Source organism: Rhopilema esculentum, chromosome 5 (genome assembly GCF_057945365.1).
Source record: "Rhopilema esculentum isolate cy_ngs chromosome 5, ASM5794536v1, whole genome shotgun sequence".
In the NCBI taxonomy this organism is placed as follows: Eukaryota; Metazoa; Cnidaria; class Scyphozoa; order Rhizostomeae; family Rhizostomatidae; genus Rhopilema; species Rhopilema esculentum.
Genome location: NC_142819.1, coordinates 10,227,074 through 10,247,968, shown reverse-complemented (window position 1 = coordinate 10,247,968; position 20,895 = coordinate 10,227,074). Strand labels below are relative to the sequence as shown.

General features: G+C 36.2%; 1 protein-coding gene across 1 annotated transcript; it reads right to left on the bottom strand.

The window, feature by feature from the left end:
• Positions 1-7,838: 7,838 nt before the first annotated feature.
• Positions 7,839-20,428, bottom strand: LOC135689667 (exostosin-1a). The gene is made up of 7 exons (XM_065206979.2): positions 19,373-20,428; positions 16,526-16,847; positions 15,769-16,020; positions 14,704-14,799; positions 14,130-14,219; positions 12,766-12,926; positions 7,839-10,260 (listed from the first exon to the last, which is right to left on the bottom strand). The coding sequence occupies exons 1-7, from the start codon at positions 20,305-20,307 to the stop codon at positions 9,891-9,893; spliced, it is 2,226 nt and encodes a 741-aa protein (XP_065063051.2). The 5' UTR covers positions 20,308-20,428; the 3' UTR covers positions 7,839-9,890.
• Positions 20,429-20,895: the final 467 nt, after the last annotated feature.

Genomic DNA, 20,895 nt, shown 5'->3' with positions numbered 1-20,895 from the left:
TTTTTGTTATTATCAAGTAATGCCACTTATTAAAGTCTCACAATTTCCTTACCGATCTAAGGTCTGCATTGACAATATTCTATATTTTACTCTATTCACGATAAATGTTTGGATCATCTAGATAAATAACAAAAAGAAAGGGACGCAGCACAGAGCCTTTTGGTACACCACAAGCAACTGACTTGCAGTAGAAGGTTTGCATTTTTTTATCTGATAGACATGATCCAAGCCACTCAAAACTAGCACATCCACGAACTACCTAATATTCAAATCTTTATCGTAGGATCTACATGATTAACAGTGTCGAGTGCTTTTTGTCGTAAATGAAAATACCACAACCCGACTTATAATGTCAAGTGTACTTCTTACCTTACAGCTTCTGTCAAACTAGGCTTGGCGATTAGAGTGGTTTTCTTTAACTTTGAGTAGCTCAAGGCATCCATGAAGTCGTCTATACTTTAAATTCTGAATATTTGATACATATAATTTAATATAGATTAGTCCTGATAAGTTGCCTAGCATTTACCTTGAGTAATGGGGGTGCGGGAGTTTGTAGCGGCTCTGTTCTGGCCTGTTTAAGTAGCAAAATATTACCTAATAAATAGCCCTATTCTTTGTAATTTTGCTACTTAAATTGTGTCCATTTCATTATTTTTGCTAACTAAATAGGGTCCTAGACTCGAAAATCGTCTCGATTTTCAGCATCGTAGGCAACCATACCTTCTAATAAAAACGATGTTATCTTAATTATTTCAATATTTTATACACATCTAATTAATTATCATAATAAATTGTAAACCAAAACTGTTGTTGCTGAATTACATGAATTTGAATTTGTTTACGTTAATTTTTCCTTCTTATTCATTCAAATTCTCACATCGCAGCACAGGCTTCCTCTACCTCACTCTCATATCACACATTCACTAATCCCTACTGTTTACTTTATCCTTGCCACGCTATCCAATTTACTCATCACCTTCGGATCATTTGTTTTTCTCACATTATTCGTGTTAAGTTTATTAATACATTTCTTTATACAAGTATGTTAAAGACTCATTGCTAACAATGGGCCTTTGCGAGCGTGGCGATGGTCCAAACAATGGCAGTAAACTTCTACGGATTAACCAAAATTTATTTGAGACAGTCTAAAAATGCATTATGGGATGCTTGCGTAGCACAATGGCTCATTGTTAGCAATGAGTCTTTAATTCGTAAGTAATTGAGGTCAGTTCGAATCAAGATATACGCAATACCACGCTTCTTCTCTAGCCTGCATGCAGACTCTGTTGACAATTTCCGTGTCTGCACGCAGGCTACTCTTCTCTGGCTCCGTGTTCTCCACACGTTAAACAGTGCCGTCGGAACGAATTTCATATTGGGGGGGCTGCCCATTGTTTTCCTTCTAATTCAGTACACTGTTATAATAGACCAGAGGGTGGAAGGGGACCACCACCACCCGAGCGGAGAATTTATGAGATCAATCTATTCTAGATCAGTTTTTCGTGTAGATTCCGAATTTGGGTGTTGATCCCCCGTTTTAGGGGGCTTTTCAGAGATATAGGGGGTCTAAAGTCCGATTTTAGGGCTAATATAAATGTCAATAAAATATAGACAGGTCAGTTCTTTGATGATATCTATGCTTGTTGACACTCATTTGGAAGTGAGGGGGCCATAGAAAACGAGACAGGAGTACAAAATACTGTAAATTCCACGAAAAACTGATTTTTCGCAACTGAATGGAGTACTGTAGCATGATCACATAGGGAAATGGCTGTTTGTACTCACCAGAAATGTCGCTTTCTCAGACATGTGTAATGACTGATATGGAGATTTTCATATAACTACAGCTTTATTGCTATGGATCAGAAAGGAAATGAGGCCCAAAAGCAAATCTTTATGAGAAGTACTTTAACACATGGTTTTGTGTCATAACCTAGGAATGTAACTTGTGTACTTCACAGCCTTAAACGATAATTACCTGTTAACATTGAAGACCAGTGAGGGTGTAAAAGTGTATAGGTTTGGATTTTCTTTCAAATGACCTAAAAACTGCAATTTCATTGCCTACAAATTCATTATCATTTTCAATGTTCTGTGATTAAATCAAGAGTAAACTATGAAAGTAGTTAGAATATATGGCAAACAGAAAAAGAATATGAGCTGTTCATTACACTCATTTTGATAAATGAAGATCAGATCCCTTGCCCTTTAACGATATCGCCAGTGTTACCTGAACTTTACGAAGGCCGTATCTGTCTTTGCGAACAAAACGCAAAAGGGAAAGAAAGTAAGCAAAAAGGCATCTCCTTAAAAAAGAAAACAGTGACGAAAGCAAGCGCCTAATAACAAGGGCCTATCAATGTTAATAAGGGGAAGAAGCAACTATTGAAACTTATATAAACTTTCATCATGCCGAACTCTGCAAAAAGCTCCAGCATTAAAAGAGGGTAAAGCTTTCCTGGTATAATAAGTACACAGTATTTTGTAGTAAGAAGTCGACTACCCTTACTTCTACAGCTGTCCACGATCCCACTAACGAAGTATTTGAAACAAGCGAAGAACAGTGTAAGCTGACTCTTTCCTGTGTGTTCATATATAACAAATCATGAACCGATCCGTCGCAATGAAGACTTTAACTGGAATGTACTGTTTCATTAACGAGAACAGCAGACTAAGTTGAAAAGGGGTTAGAAGCTGAGTTCGAGTGATAGTATCCCCTTCCTCGCTGTCTCGTGAAGCTCAGGTCCTTAGAAGTATGAGGCACATATAAATACCACAGTTACCAGCCTTATGAAGAACAGAAAAGAGGAGATAGGCAATTTGCTTTGTTGTTGATTTGGTTGCCACCATTTGATCTACAGTTAGAATACCGGACACTTTCAGGAGGCTTGCAACGAAGTTGCTGAATGAATTACGGACACAATACAACTGTGTATATATTGCATTCGAACATGCCGATTGGTTCATCAAGAATGCAGAGAACCATTTCTTCGTTGTTTGAGTTGGTTAAAGAAGTCTGGGTTCGTCAAGGCTGTCATTTAGGGAACAGAGTGATCAATTTTTCTCGCAAAGAAAAAATATATATAAATATCGCTGCATAAATATCACTAGCTTAAGTTTGCTTCCTTTTACATCATGCTCTCCAACAAAACGAAGGTCGAGAAACGATTTGCGTTCTTGTTTCGGAGATATATAATATATTAACATCCCTGTTATCTTGCTTGCTAGGTAGGAACCTCATTTCTAAATATTTATTGATAGTGAGACAGGTAAAAATAGAAAAATTTTCGCTCTAGCTGCTTGTGAGTTATCGGCCTTTCAAAAAGAAGCCCCGCTTGGCTTGCATGCATTTAGTGGAAATGACTATATTTCGTTATTTTCATGTACGAAGAGTGTGTACATGAAGTGGGGCTGCTTGATGTCCGGGAACGCAGGTAGGTAGATGGATAGATAGGTAGGTATGTAGCTAGGTAAGTAGGTAGGTAGAAAGGGAGATAGGGAGGTAGGTAGGTAAGTAGATAGGGAGGAAGGTAGAAAGGGAGGTAGGTAGGTAGGTAGGTATTTTTTAGAAAAAGTTGGAAGCTTATGCAAGGCACAAAAGCATTCGTCACAACTTTCGCAAAGCTAGGGGCATCAAGTAATCCTATAAATTATGTAACTGGGAGTATTGAAAGGTTTACGTGTGCGTTGTTTGGAGAAAAAGATTATCGTCTATTCATGATATTCAACGGAAAAAGTTTTGGAGAAATTTTTCAAGGGGTCAAAAATCACAGACTTCTCTTTGCAGCCACCATGCAAAAACAGCTTTTTAAGATACATCAAGCGTTGCAAATTACATTTCACATATGTGCAGACAAGCCTCTCAACCAATGATAGAGCAAGAAGGCTCAAGTACACCACGTGTGGAAAGGTGACTTTTCTAATTCTGTTTAATGATTTTTTTTCGCAAAATCCAGAGGATGTTCGAAACTACTAGTGGAGGCTGACGATCTTGTAAAAGTGGAAGACTTAAGAAGAGGCATTGATTTGTTTGAGGATAAGGATGAAGATGAATAATTTTTTGGGTAGACTTGATAGTATTCAAATATATTGTAACAGTAATGTTTTCTTTTGGAAAAAATTTGATTTTTTACACCTCCCTTAACCCCCTAAATTCTAAATATAGAAAAACACTTTCAAATATCAGCCAACAATCATAGATATAGTCAAAGAACATATCTATCTTTATCTTATTGAAATTCATTGAGGAAACCAAATTTGTAGCAATTAACCCCAAAATTTGTCTTTAGACCCACCATATCTCGGGAAAGCCCCCTTAAACCGTTGATCAACACCCAAATTCGAAATCTACGCAAAAAACTGAACCAGAATAGATTGGTCTCGTAAATTCTCCGTTCGGGTGGTGGTGCTCCCCTTCCACCCTCTGGTCTATAAAGGAAACATATTACAGCTTGACAATTATTTGTCTTGACAATTGACTTGACAGCATGACGGTTACGACAGGCCTGTTAAATGGGACTCGCTGGATCGCAAACGATACGTTAGCCATGGATGGATTTATTTAGTGCCTACATTGATCGTTGTCCCAATGTATGATAAAATCCACAAGCTGGGAGTTCAAGGAAACCTCTAAGATCCCCAGAGAAGTTCGATCAGGGCCTAAAATAAGCGTGGACCTAACTCACTTTGTGGCGTTGTAAATTAAAATTGTGGCCCTGTAATTGTAGAAAGTGTGGATTTGTAAATAATGCATGTTCTTAAAAGTGCAGCATAAAATACCAATCGAAACGCCTAAGAAAGAAATGGGAATATTTTTCCAATTCGCAATGAATGCCCAATCCAAGCCCTATGTATTACACTCATTTTTTATAAGAAAATTGTAATAAGAAATAAGCAATGGATAATAAAAAAGAATTGAGAAACTTCAGAGCTCGAAGCTTCAGTTCATGCAGTGAAAAATCAATTGCGCTTTACGATATTGTTGTGTGCTATTTTGAAGTAAGATGGACCCTGTATACAGCTTTAACTTCAAGACATCATCTCAATTTAGTTTGCTTTTATGACTTGCTTCAAAAAACACACTGAGCCTTCAGACCAAGACCGAGATTATGATTTCCTGCCCGTAATGTATTTTGGGGTTTTTATGTGATATCTTTCAGCAGATTTCAAAAAAGTTATAAACCATTTCAACTAAGGTGTTTTAAATTGGAGATGCATTGGAAAGATTCCTCTCGAGGCTACAGCAGCTGAACGATTATACGCCTCTCGGTGGTAGCTGGGAGGAACATTCAATTGGGAATGTTGCATAACAGGGACTAAAATCCTCCTCAACTTTTTTGCAATAATAGGTTGGAAAATGTTTTGAAAGTTTACGCTAACGAACGCATTAGTAGCAGTTCTGCTGGGAACACGTTTTTGTTCTTTTTGATGGTGCTTTATCTTATGTGATCAAAGATAAATTTGTATTTCATCTGACTCAGTTTTGTATTTTTATGTTAATTGAAATCTTCTTTAAATCGTTATGTTTATGAATAAGGACTGAAAGAAACAAATATTTTCTGAAAGGGGTGTTTTCCGGTGTTTCAAAGGGTGTGGCCGTAAAAAATTTAGGGGCTAGCCTGCTAGTCCCGTTCCATCCACTCCCTTGTGGGCTGGTGCCAGTGTGACCTGATCTAGCGTAATATTAACATGATATTGGCAAAAAATCGTCATTTAGCATAAAATCTAGCATAATTTGGAATCTAGCATAACTCTGGCATAATTCTGATATTATTTAAAAGAAACATTGTTTCCATTGATCCATTGTCTATCGTTACCAAATGCATACACTTTACACCAGCATCAGTGGTTTCATTTTGGGAGTAAATTGTGACTTTCCACCTTCAGGATATTGCCAGTTATTTTGAATGGTTGGCAGCTACATATTTTGTGGTTGGCAGCCAAATGCAGCAGCTAAATGCAGTATACAAACAAGCTAAATTTTTGCTAATTATTGGGAGTGTTACCGTAATCAAAATTTGCTTTGTAGGTTAAAAAAGTTTTCACTTGCTTTGATCTAAAACTGTCTGTTATCTTTTGCTTTGTTTCATCATTCATCATTTGCAATTTTGAAATTACTATCTTGAAAAATTGAAATAATTTTTTGAATACTATCTGTACAAATTTTTTTGTTTCCTTTGCATTTTCGTTGTTTTTTGCAACATGCTGCCAGAATTCAGCCAAATTTTGCTTCTCCGGCCAAATCAATATATGACGGCCAAGGGCTTTTGAGAAACTGCCAAAATGGAGAAGTTTGGCCATCAAACCATGGATCTAAATTGCCTTTTTGTTTATGAAGAATGAGTACACTGGGTTGTCAAAAAGGCTAAATTGCAACTCTGGCCACTTTTGATATTTTGAGCATGCATTAGCCTCTTCTCGAGCAGGGTGGCCTTGATTTGAAATCTAGCATAATTTTTGCAAATCTAGCACAATCTTATGAAAAATTTGGCGTAATTCCAAAATTGAGATCTGGTGCGTAGTTTCTGCATTACAAATAAGATGGGGGTAAAGATCATGCTTTCAAACTGGGCGAAAAGAGAATAGGAAGCACAATTTGTACATCGGTGAGAAAAGGGCTTATTTGCCATCTGTAACGAGGTTTTCGTTTATAGTATCAAAACTTTTTGAAGAACAGATTTGATGACAAAGAATTTGATGGGCTGAATGCAGTTAAGAACTTTCTATAAGTAAACAAGACTTAAGAAAGCTTCACCCAGCTTTTGTCCCGGGCATCGCAGCAATCCCCAATTCTGTCAATGCAGAGTGACTGATTCCCACCTACAACAAGATATAAGCAGGTGGGGAAAGCAGCATAGCTCCAGAAAACCTATCAAATAGATAAATATTGCAATTAATATGCTTGATCTCGCAAGTTTCGAGTTCCGAGAAAAGCTGCAAAGATATGGTTCCAAAAAATATCTAAGTCTGGGAAGCAAGGCTGATTTAAGGGAGTTTTTGAAGGAGAAAGGAAAAAAATAACTTTGACAGAGATCCGAACAAACCATGTAAAAGAGTTTCTTTTCGATAACTTTTTGCTGACATATTAAGACATCGCTATATGTAGCTAATCTTCTTATTAACCCAATCCATATAATGTAAAGAATCAGCTTTTGCTACTTATATTTCATTCATTTAAGAATTTGCCCAATTAGGACATACTATTTGCATTATGATGGCAGTTTCTATATTTGTCACCCCTATGATGCCAATCCCAGCATACTACCACGCCCAATTTTTATAAAAAATGTGGATCTGTAAAAATTTCTTATTTTAGGCCCTGAGTTCGATAGCATCAACGTATCCACTTATGTCTCTTCCATGCCCTAGCCTACACTGCAAACCCAACCTATTTTAAAAGATCTAAAAAGAGTAGGAGCACTAATCTATTTGAATATTACAATTGTATCTGTTCACTCATGTTTGCGAAGTATTCGTTTATTATTGTTTCTTATTGCTAGTATTAGTTTAATGTGCCACCAGTTACAGCTATATTTAAATCGGTTCAATGAAAATATTTACCACCACAGCAGAATTTCGGTGACGTATATCATAACCTTTATGACGTGCATACTGCTCAAAATTTATATCCACAAAACCACAGAGGCAATTGCAGAAGAGACTCGGAAATGTTGATGCTGCTAGAGCATAGAGAGGGATGGAAACCATGATCTTAAACGTCTAGGAGGGACAAGGCACTTAGAGGAAGAAGAAATTGGCACCGAAAGGAACATCCAACTCAAAGGGACTTCGATATAGATTTGTAGACAAAAGCTCTGTAGCAGAGTGGGGCTCAGTCACTCGTTGGATTGTCAATCATATATCACGCAGAGATCAACATTAAAACAAATATCAAAACAAATAAATAATAATCACGCATAGAAAAATATAAAAACGCTTTCGAAATCTGAAGATTTGATTAGGACATTTTACAAACATAAAACTTCGATATATTCCTCTTATTGGTCCAGTGTCAAGAGACAAATGGTAGAATAAATCAATTTCATAAAGCTTTGCATAATCGGCTAATGTATGGTAGCTCATTCATAAAGTCCCCGTTTCACTAAAGAGGGAAGAACGGAACTCTTTGGTTCCGTACTTGTTTGGGCACGATACCCCTTTTTCATCGCGTCTACACGGTAGCAAAAAGGAACGAAACCCAATTTGAATCCGTTTACGCTTGAGTAAAAAGAACGGAACTTTCACGCAAAGAATGCGCAGTGGCGCGGCAATGACGCCTGACATTTTAAAAAAGCCTCGCCCAACCCTAGATTAAGCCCCGTTTTCAATCGTAACCAAAAAAAGTTCCGTTACTGACTGTTTTAACTAGAGAAAACAAGCACGACCTGTAAACAAGCACGAAACCAAAGAAGAACAGAACCCTTCCTAAGCTAGTACGGAACCAAGATGCCTAGTGTAAACGCAAAGCCTATCGTCGCAAAGAGTTCCGTTCTTTTTTCTGCAGTGTAAAAGGGGTCGAAATGACCTAAATATAATTTCATTACTTTGTGGTTTCGTTTCGGTCTTTTATAAATAACCGTTACAATATAGGTTTCATCTCATTTCTATGATGCATACAGAGTTACCAAACCGAGGCTACAGTTAAGCGATAGCCTCGACTCAAAGATACCGTTGCATGCTCACGGCTTTGTATTTACTAAGAAAAATAACAGTAATTTAATGTTTGTTGCCTAAAGGATTATAATATGTATAAATATGACATATGAGTTGACTAAATATGTAAAACGAGCAAGTAAGGACAATCATTCTGTCAAACATTGTTCTTTAAGTAATATTGCAAATCCCCTTGTTAGCCTGCGTAGCAAACAGCAAACTGTCTTACTTCTATGAAAATCCATCTATAAGAAACAGCAAGTTGAATTTCTTGTAACTAAAGTCATCGTGCTACTTGAATAAATTGGAAGATTAAGATAGATGAAATGTTTTGTGCAATCAAGCACAGTTTTTTAACCTCACAAAAAGTGATGAAATCTGTTAAGGCAACAGGGAGAATTTATTTTTCCAAAGGCAATGAATTTTAATGATGCATGGATTTTGAACGGCCTATTTTACAAATGATGATTTTCTCTATATTATCTGAAGTCATCAGGAAATAAAGAAACTGATATGGAAATTTCGAGTATAAAAACACAAAGAACTTTAAGTAACTGGTTACCAACTTCAGAAACGATGTCTCTCTAAGATAAAAAATCTATAAAATGTTTACTGTGAAGATCGTACACCCTTTGTTCAAATCCCCCTGAATAACGTCCCAGACTTAAGCCCTTCATATGCATAAGCCTCTAACTGAAGCTCTTCGGAACGCGTAAGAATATATTCTACAATAAATCTGTACACTATAGGTGTGGCCTATTGACAATTTCTTGAGTTGCAAACCACAAACCTATGCATTTGACAAGCACAGCAATAAATATAATTCAGATTATAATTACCAAGACACTAACATTGCATAGGGGCATATACAGGGACTGACTAATCACTTCTGATATTTTTGAAGACATCAATGGAAAGGGATTTTTATGGGTACATTATTGAGATCTTGTTTAAAAAGCTCTCTATGTAGTCCAGTAACAGACACGTCTTTATATATTATTTGATTTCTTCTCTATTTAGCAACATTGCAAAGATCTTAGCAGAAAAAATTGTCTTTTCTCAAGCAAGGTATTCCAATAACCTGAGTCTAGAGAAAGAAAGATTGCGCTCAGACTTTATGGAGGAAAGAAGAAAAGAAACCTCCCTCTTTGTTCTTCACTGAGTCTTTATAAAGAGTAGGACCATTGCCGCACAAGATATTCATGAAATTCAAATAATTGACTACAGTACCTACATCTTTACTCGAATTCCCGGTACCTTTTTCTAAAATTGGAAATCGGATCTTTAAATAGAAGGGGATCCAATTTATGAGAAGATTTTCTTAATGTAACTCTTCCGAAAATTCGGACAAGCTCCCTGAAGCACGTTTGCTTCGTCTTAAAGCGCTCGGCTCTGCGTTTCGCATCATCGTGTGTCTTTTTCAAATCAAGGATTTCCTTTTCCCGTTCGCCTTCATCAAAATGGTGGGGGTGCGAAAGTATTATTGGCGGTTTCTTGTTCACATCTGACACCAGAAAATTCATCACCAAATCTTCACAGTTGCCATATAACGACATCATCTCCCATGCTTCTTTCGGTAAATTATTCGTATAAAGATGATTATAATACCTGCAATAAAAAGGTGAAAGACATGTCCATCAAGGTTGCCAGAGATGAATTTGCAAGGCTTTGCAAATGCGTAAATTTATAGATTAAAATAATATAAAATAATAAATAATTTTTAATAAATAAGTTGGCGTACTAGATCTAAGTCCAATAGCTACAAAGTAGCTAAGTGAGGCCAACTATCTATGAAGAATTAATATAATATGAATATATGGAACAATTTTAAAAATGTTTAAGGTATAATATTCTAAATAAAACCTAACCAAGCAATAAATATTTTACATAATCTAGAGTCGAATTCTACAGGGTGTGCTCTTAGTCATTTTTTAAATGATGCTAATGATTGCGTCTCTCTTATAATGTAAGGTAGTGTTGGCCACAGCTTTTGACCTAAATATCTCACAGCTTCTATACCATAAGAACTTGTCCTGGCTTTTGGAGTGTATTTTGCAAATCATAATGTACATTTCTTGTTTCAAAAATTTCACTCATGAAACTAGGGTTCAAGTTATGTTTGGTTTCTATTTTTCTATTATCAAGTACTGTAGATTACGTTGGTGAGTGGATACTGCATTATCCAATGTTAGCAATGTTTCGTAGGCGACATAGCTGTGTTTACAAACAATGCTGGGTGCTCCTTCTTGGATGTTATTCACTAAGCATTCAGATATCTGTCTTTTTTCACTTTAGCGTTCAGAAGCGGAAACATATCATACGAAGGTCCTAACTGAATAAACGTCTCGAATATACAAATATATATTTTGCTTTGGTGTAAAGAACCGGACGGTTCTAAGTTGCGACTCCGAATTTCACGGTTAATGCGATCATCAGGCAACTGTACAGCTCTGCCTATACGGCATTGATCGCTTTATGACAGAGCGGTAAACTTAGTTATCATTGAATAAACATTAATGTATTGATTGGGATCTTGGGCAACAGTTTTCTTCATTAAGAGAACTCTAAATAATTTTGATATAGCTACTGGCAAGGTGGAAGACTGGAAACCTTTTTTGTGGAGGGGGCTGATATTGGGCCCTGCGGTTGCCAAGTTTCTATTCTTTGTGCATTTTGTCCTTAGGGTTCGTACACCTAATCTAATTACGACTCGTTTGCGGTGATTTGTAGCGCTATCTCCGTTTGAATTAAAATCGTACGATTATACACGTGCAGAATTCATAATGAACTATTATGTATTCGAAGATAGCAAGAAAGAACGGAAAAATAACACAATAAAGAACTTTTTTACTGACACACCTTGGAGTCAATGGCGGCGCCAGCCACTAAGCTCTGGGGGGGACAAACCGAAAAAATTTAAGCCACGCCCTTTTAACCACCAGAAAACGCCCTTTTACCAACAGGGAACGCCAATCTTGTCCAAAGGGACCGCCTATGACTAACTTTTGTTTGAAATTGGCAGTTTGAAAATCATAGGATTTCATCACAAAAAGTACGGTGTCAAAATATTACCCCTCCCCCAAAATTTTCTCATCGAATTTAGACGAAATACAAAATCGATTCTGCTGAGAACTGGGGGGGGGACGGGTCCCACCAGTCCCTCCCGTGGCGCCGCTACTGCTTGGAGTATAAACGTATGGTACTGTGAGTTGGGGGAGAAAGGCGTATTGGTTTTCAACTACAGGATTGTAAAGAACCACGAATTCAATAAATTTTGAATTCAATAACTTTCGAAATATCTTATCAAGAAAAAAAGTTTCCTTTCTATTCATGCTAGTAGCCCTTGCGCAGCCCTACTACGACGAACATGATTCTATTCAATGATGTGATGGAAACAGTCGGGGGACACCTTGGGTACCAGAGCCTTAAAGGCATTGAGTCATGGTAAATAGGCTTTCTCTATAGGGGGTCATTTGGTTTCGGCGTGATCGCTGCTGTTTCATGTGATATTGGCAACCGTTGTTGACAACTTGCTATTGATAGAAACTGTTATGTTAATCAGTACAAGGTGAGTTCATGTGACCAGTTCCAGGTCAACCAATAGCATCGCAGTCATGGAAATCATGACTCAGCGGATTTTGGCACTTAGGGTATACCCAGTCTATTTATCATGACTCAATGCCTTTTAAAAGAGTGGAGTCGAAAAGTCGAAAAGTGAAGTCGCTACTTCATTCTTTCACTGTGGGACTAGTACCCAGGGTGCAGGTGACAAAGCAACCAAATGTTCGATTTGAGAGACGTACCTTTAATTGACTAAAATTGCACTTAGCGACTGAAGAGTAGCCTGAAAATCACGACTATTTAAAATAAATATTTAAAATTCAGGCCTATTTAACTGTTGTGGTATGTCCTTATATAGACTTTAATCATCCGAGAAATGGAAAAAACAAGACAGGTGAGCATTGTGCATAGTAGCCCTTATCTCAGCTGAACGGTACCTTCAAGAAGTCTTTTATAAGAAACACTGCTGCATTTGACGAAATTTTTATTCCCAAATATCATATCAAGCAAGCGAAGCTGACTATCTAGTTGATAAAAAGCAAAACCAAATACCTATGGTACACTGCAGCATTCATCAAAACCATCGAATATGTATTTGATTTCTTTGATGTAAACATCCATGAATTTAATATGGGATCCCAGTAATGGTCACGAGGCGTAAAGCCAACTATTTGATCTGGGAATGATCGCCATTGTCGAAATGCAAAGTTGATCTGGGAAAATGCGAAAAAAATGATAATATTACCGATTGGCAAAGAAGTAGAGATAGAAGAAAGCAAAAACAATGAGAAAGACAAAACTTTGCAGTTGATAACAAGCCCTATTTAACCGAAGGGGATGTAAAGTACATAATATACAACCACTCTACAAAGACCCAATTACTTATGAAGGATAATAAAAAAACCTTTTTTTAATTTGCTGATCTCAAATTTTTACCTCGAAAGAATTCTTCTCAACAAAATGGAAATTTATATTTATGGGAATAGCCAAAATTTCTCAGATAGTCAGAGTAGGACTGTTGGACACTAGCTAATCTGTGAATGGCAAATTGCTAAAGAAGAGCATGAATTTTGAGGGAAAGTTCTGATTGTGAAAATGGAGATGGACAAAGTAATTGCTACAAAGTAATAGCTTGTATCCACTTGATATTGTGTAAATTCAGTTAAATATTTACCTAGTCAAATAGAACATACATACAATACACTGTTTTCAAGGTATCCCTTCCCCAAAAGGGTCTAGTGAACATGTAATCAACATATTCAGTAGTTCTGGGTAGGTTTTGAACCAGGATTTTATTCACTCTTTACCAAGAAAGATTTTATTCCTCTTGCTCTCTCTCTCTCTGTGGGGGTACCTTATCTGATCCGGACGTTGGCAATCATAGCTCTCCACTTAATCCTATTCTTTGGGTTGCGTAAGAATTCTACTTCGCTCAATCCAGTACACTTGCACAAGCTAGGAATATATGTTAGTCTTGGTCTTCCTCGGCTCTTTTTACCTTTAATTTTCCCAGTAACCACTAGATTGTCTATCTTTTCTTTCCTCATAACATGTCCTACAAAGCTTAACTGCCTCTGACAGACGGTTTTGATTAGGCTTCTTGCTAAATCATCTTATTCTGAAATTCAGGTTTTGCAGTCAGATTCTGTAAAACCTGTTTAGAAATCCAGCCACATAATAGACTTAATGTTTAACAATTTGGAATAACAGATTTGGAAGAAATTCAAGCTCCTTCTATAACATTTAAGGTCTAAAGCCTTTTTAACCTAGGGCAAAAAGTTTTGTTGAAGAAAACAGCAAAAATTTCTGATCAGTTAGGCCAATAATGTGCTTTAACAGAAAACAAATCACTTTGCAACTATGTTTGGTCTAACACAAAAGAATGAAAAAAATCATCTGTACAGAAATACATTTACCGCAGAAGTTTGAATAATAACATCATCATTGAATGTAAATATAGCATCTGTTTCTATAAGGTTGCTGTCAAGGAACCGTGCACTCAGTATCTACAAAATACAATAAGATTAGACACCACCTTGAGAAAAGTAAAAAACACAGGAAGACATTTCAAGATGAAATGTTGTAAAATTTTTAAAACGCACAAAGTTCTCTTTTTGCAGTACCAGAACAGGCATAGCTTCATGGGACAGTAAAACTGAAACTTAAATTAAAAATGGCCTAGATAACACTTTCAAGTTTTTATAAATAGCAAAAATCATGAAAGCTGCAATCTAAAAAGAGACAAAAGACCAGTTTTTTATGTACTTAACATGAAAGATAATAAACAAGTTGTTTTCTTGATAAAATTAATTCATGTATTGGTAAGGGTCTGTAATTTATATTCAATTCAACAGCAACATCTTGTCAAGAGAAGGCTAATTTGGTACAATAATTTGAACAAATTTAGTTTGGTTTCAGTTTAAAGTGGTTGCCCTCCTTGTAAAACTACCATTAAATGGCTATTAAATAATCAAAAATATTTCAAAGAACCTTTTGTTTTGGATAAATGACTCTTAAAGACACCTTTGTTGCAGGCCAACTTGATTTTTCAGGTATGCGAACTGGAGCAAGCCAAATGACAAGAATCTGTAAACATTATGGAAAAAATTTCAAATCTTAAACTACAGGAAATAGATATAGTGTCACATTCAAGCTCCAAAAGTCTCAAATTGCTCTTCTAATTTCAAAAAGACTTGCACAAGCAAAGAATGATGTAAACATTGTTGATTTGAATAAAAAGGACTCAAAAAAGACAAGGAAAACTTTGCGTATGGGTATACCAAACAGTAGAAAACAGAGAAATAAAAACTGACCTAAACCCGCAAGTTTTATTATACAGACAGACAATTATTCAGGCCATAAGAATTTCTTATATTTGTATAGTTACTTATAATCCTTTCATAACGTACTTGGTTACAACATACTTTCAGAGTTAACATACTGGTATACTTAGTACCAGCAAAAGGTCTGGATGTAACATTAAAAAAGCACCCCTCTTATAACATATTCTTTTATAACATACTTTTGGTTATAGCATACTTCTTCTTTGACCCTTCCAATTAAATTCCATTTAATACAACATACTTCCTGTGTCTTATTTATTAAAAGCATCATTTACTAATTTTTTTGTCAAGGTACCATCTGACATAGGAATGAGTGATGCCTCGACCACCCTTGCAATTATTTGATGTTGTTTTATTGTTTCCTTAATGAAATCAAGTGGCGTCCAAGTTCCAAAATGATTTTTCAAATTTTCAGATTTGCTTAATGCCAATGAAACATTGAAGATGTTGGGCAAACATGATACGGCACTCAACAACATTTGGATGAAAAACAATATTCAGAAATGCTTCACAGCTTTCTTCTAACTATAAACCCATAAAAATTGAGTTTAAAGTGTGGTTTTTAAAAAGTTGCATTGTTTACAACTTGGTTTTTTAGTTAATTTCTACTTATCCCCATTACAACGTATTTCAGATATAATCCACTTAATACACCCATCCCTTAACATACGTTATAACTGGATTATACTGTATCTACAAAATACAAAATTACCTGGTGAACATATTCTGACAGGTTTATTTTCTTTATAAGTTTAAAAAGCTTCCCAGACCTTGTCCTTTCTACAGCAGCTACAAGAATGATGGCAGTGAACTTTTCTAGAGGCTTGATTCCAAATAAATCATAATAAAATGGAAAATGGACAAGCTGGTTTGAGAATCTGGTGTGGACACTCAATGCTCCAGGTGGATGATTCCACATATGATATGTGTGAGCATTGTGAGGCTCAACATGATCATGAACAATCTAAAACAAAAAAGAGAAATATGCTTTCAGAGATAAGGAATTGGTTAGTCATTAAGATACAGTAATAAAAAAATTTGAAATATAAAAATTGCAGGGAAATTTTACATCAAAGATTATCACTTGTTACAGGCAATCAATTTCAAGGAACAAGTGTCTCTAGTGAAAAATGTTCATAAAATTCCAAATTTTTGCATATTGGTGTGGGTGCATAAACAGGCATTAAAACCTAATGATTTGTTTGTGACAAATTTTTTCCAGGTTATAAAAGGCAAGGCACAAGGACATTCATAAATTTGCAGAAGGATCATTAAGCTAATTTGCATTTTGATAATATCAAGGCACTATTTTAAATTCAAATTGTCAAATTCAAATTCATGTCAAAATCAAATTTTAAATTGTCACATCTTTTATTGTAAGGCAATCTGAGTAAATAAGAAGGAACTCAAGGTTTTCTGTATATTAAAATGATTCATAATTTGGTAAAATAGACATAATTTGTACATGCCTTGATTGTCGTACTGACAATTTGATGAATTGAGGAGAAGTAGGCAAAATACAAAAACAGGCATTGCTGTCTCATGCTGAGAATCTTTTCATAACTGAACGACCTCAAGATGCTTGGAACTTGCAGCAGTGATTTTTCATTGATGCAAATAGCAGCTCTGCTCCAATCTATCACAGATGAAAAGGGGAGCTCCCAGCCATCACTCATGACAACGGGAATGCAACCAGCTTGAAGAGACTCCAGAAAGCGAAATGAGCCTAGTCTTCTACCTCTTGGCACCAAACAGAAAGTGGCATTATATAAAAGTTCTTGGTAGTCATACCTGAAACCAATAAAAATATTTATTGAAATAGTGGAACAAAATCATATCCAAAAGTAATAGGTTGATTGGTATAGTGGAATAAAAGTGGATCAAATTAAAAGATTGATTGATATGGTGGGTTTTGACTAGACATTCACTATTATCATGATTTGATTCATAGCATTATTGATTGACACTTTAAGTTAAGCCTTGCTAAGTCATGCTGTGACCACGCTTTACTACTCTTACACTAGATATGTAATGTGGCCTAGTATTATAACTTGAACATATAAGTTGTTCTGTTATGTTCGTTCAACTGTAGTTTACCTTTCAAGTAATCTTCGTAGCAGTCTAATAGATTTTTTATTTCCAGAAGCATATTTCATGAAAGCAATATATCTGTCAGCTGTCGGCAAAGCTTTATTGTTGCAGAAAATTCAAGTTCCAGTAGAAATTTGAATGGGGTCCAGCAAACTCTTATCAATAAATTTGCATTAATATGTTAACATATAAACTAGCTAACATCCCTGAGTTACCATGTCTAGAGCAAAGGTGGGAACAATTTTACCTATAGGCAAGAGAGGACAATTCAAATAAAAAGGTGGTCCCCAGTGGGAGACCAGCAGCTCCTTAATTGGTATCTAGCCTATGGTCTGTGGTCTCCAAAAACAAAGTCTGACGACAGGGGTGGACATTTCGGGGGTACCAGGTATTTTGATGTAATTGCGTGATCAGCATGTTTACAATACATGAATTCGTATAACAAATTGTTTTCGTGTTCGTGTAACAATCCTGAATGTCCTGTAAATTTGCATTACTCATGGCATGATTGTGTGAAAATGATTGCTGCAAGGAAATTTTGAACTTGAGTGTTTAGCGGAAAGTTTTGGTTTCCAGTACAAAATCAGATGAATGTCTCCAGTATTAAGAGATTACAATGCCAAAGGCTCTGTCAACAAAAAGCTACATGCAATATATTGTCATGTTCGAAGGTCTCTTAGTAGAAAAAAAAATTGCTCGTATTAGATAGCTATTGAATATTACCCAACGGATAGGCAATATATATAGTACAGATTTGCCCCTAACCTTTTGCATTTTATTTTATCTTGTGTTCTTGTGTTTTAAAATAAACATTAATATATATTTGATTATTATTTAACTTTCTCAAAATCTTTCTTAGCATATTGATATTATACTGCATTTATTATGCTGTTAACTTGTAACTTTAATGTTTTGTTTTATTAGATACAAATATGTCACAGTCTTCAAAGCTCTTTAGAGTTATTTTCATATGTTCGTCAACACTTTTTAATGAACTTTGATGCAATTTTCAACAATCTAACTCTATCTTGATGATTGTTTTAATGAACCATTTTCATAACAGCATAAATTTGCAATTAATTGCTGAAAATATATATCTGAAGTGAAATAAAAATGAAAATAGAGAATGAGCAGCAGCAAATGGTGCAGCAGTGAGACAGCCCACTTTCAGGTAAAAAACATGATTGAAGGGCAAGGAATATGTTGCACAGCAGCCCCTTGTAACGGAAATAGAAAGCAACTTTGATGTATTCTACCAAGACAACGATGTTTGTTGCTGAAGATGAAGAAGGTGGTGTTCTGGGAACTGTTGATCAAGATTTATTTTTGTCAAAAATACAGTTAACGCTAGAGAAGTGGTGTCGTGGAGGGAGGCCAGGGTGGCTTAGCTCCCCTTATTAAAATTCAGAGATATTATTGGGGCATGATAATGAAATTTAATTTCCAGTACCATGAAAGCGTGATTTTCAATTATTTTACATGTAATTCAGCATGGATACATCCTACCCGTCATTTCCAGTAAAAATTTGGTTGCCTGGTGGTTACACTGTATGATGATAAGCAAACATGAAAGCAGGCATTGGCCTGTTCTCGTTTTCATTATAGGTTTGGTGCGCACACGTTGTAATTCAGACAATTGTAAAATTTCTAATTAAAGTGAATTTTTTCAGGAAAGTTCCAAATTGTTCAAGTTTGCTCACCCTATCCTTGGGCAAAAGTGATATCTGATGCAAATGTGGCATACAGCAAGTCATATTCCCTGTCTAGATTTGCTATGTGCACCCCTGGTGCCTTGTTATATGTGTTATGCCACCAGACTAATTTCTCTTTGGTGTGTTATTTATAAAATACCATGCTAAAGGCCAGTGTGCAAAGTATGGCAGTTCTGATTGAGATATCATACATGCACAATGATTTCAGGCACATTTTCCATGTGCCAGCCTACGTACATCATTTGCAAATTCAGTGCACAGTGTCAGATTTTGGCATGCAGATCTGATTGATTATGCTATAGGCAAGTTATGATCACTGCAGATTATGCTATAGGCAAGTTATGATAGCAATGGGATCCAAAATACTGGCAAGAATCTCAGTTTTGGCAGTAACTGCTGGGTGACAAGATGCCCTATCACAAGATGCTGTTGGACCACTGAATAAATAAAGAAACAATTAATAAATAAAAATAATGTCTAAAATAAAAAACTGAATAGAACTAGAACTTATACCTTTCATAAAGCTTATTGTCCCTAAAGCAATGTGTATCGGCAAAATCCTGCCAGTTCTTGCCATGTTTACATGTAGTCAGCAGGATTATATCCTTGTCATTATGCAGAAGGTGTAACATATCCCTTACTTCACTGCCAATACCAAAGAGATATCTTTTTCCTTTAAAAGCCAATCTGTATTTTCTCTCAATTGGAAATAAACAGTCTTCACAACCATAAGTTCTTGGGATTTGAGGGTGCTGTTTATTGAACAGTGGCAAGCTGACATCGAACCCCATTCTACGCCTTTCCTGTGAAATCGATGCTTTAGCGATCATTGCTTCACCGTAGTCAAAGCCTAGGCTCTCATTGTAGTCAGGCCAAGTGCCAGAAAACAAATTAAATATCATAAAGTTTTTACCATTCCTATTCCATATACCACGTTGTATCATCCTTCTCTCTACTTTCCGAACAAAGTCTTTACTCAGCCTGTCACGATCAATAGTGTCAGTAGTCGGCACATACAAGCAAGCATCTGAAGAATCTGGAGTGTAATACATGTTTTGGCGAATGGACATAAGCAATTTTACGTAGACAGGGGATCGGATTCTCTCTCTCAGATCCTGGGGAGTGGGGTTGGCGGAGAAGACACGAAACCCCGATCTACAAGAAGATAAATCGAAGCACGATGAAAAGCGGCATTGCAATTGTTCACTAGTAATTTTAACTTCATCTTTGATACCAAAGGAAAGAAACTCATTCAGTTGTACTTCTTGTGCGTTGTCGCTATCAACTGCTGCCTCCAAAAGGAAAACAGTCCTTTCCAATGTTCCTCTTTGAAAAAGGCCTTTCGTAATATTGAACAAAGAATTTACAATAATAAAAAACAGAGCGGTCACGACCAATAAAAACAGCCCCCATGCCTTTCTCAGATTGGTTCTTCTTCTTGATTGCATTTATCTACGAGAGGAATCATGTGTGCTTGCCTATATAATAAAATTTCCAGGCAATTTCATTCCTTCACATGCCTTCAAAAGCTTTCGAGTTCGATTACAACACTAGAACTCTTCTTACAATCGTGCGCTGCGCAGCACTACGATGTACCGGAAGTTGAGCTTTTGTCAAAAACTACAGGTTATGTCAAGATGGGTGGGAGGGGTAGGGACGCCTGCTCTGGAGGGCTGCACTGCAGAGGCATCTGCCCCTCCTGCTATTACCCAGGAGGAGATAGAGGGGGCAAGCAGTGCCCTTAAGTATTCACTCCTGAGTAAATATTATAGAATCTTGTAGATAATTGATGGCTAGTTTAGCCACTCTCATTATGTTAGTTTCCATTAGAAATTCAAAAATATAAAAAATCTTCCTCTTTCCTGTCTTTGATAACAAAAAGTTCTTTTTCTGAAAACATTAATAAATTTCAAAAACCAACAGTATCTTATAAGATACTGAAAATTTTGTCAGAACGAGGATGTTACGCTTATTTTATGCTTTAATATAAAAACACGCTGAAGAAAACAATTATTTGATTTACATTCTATGCTTGT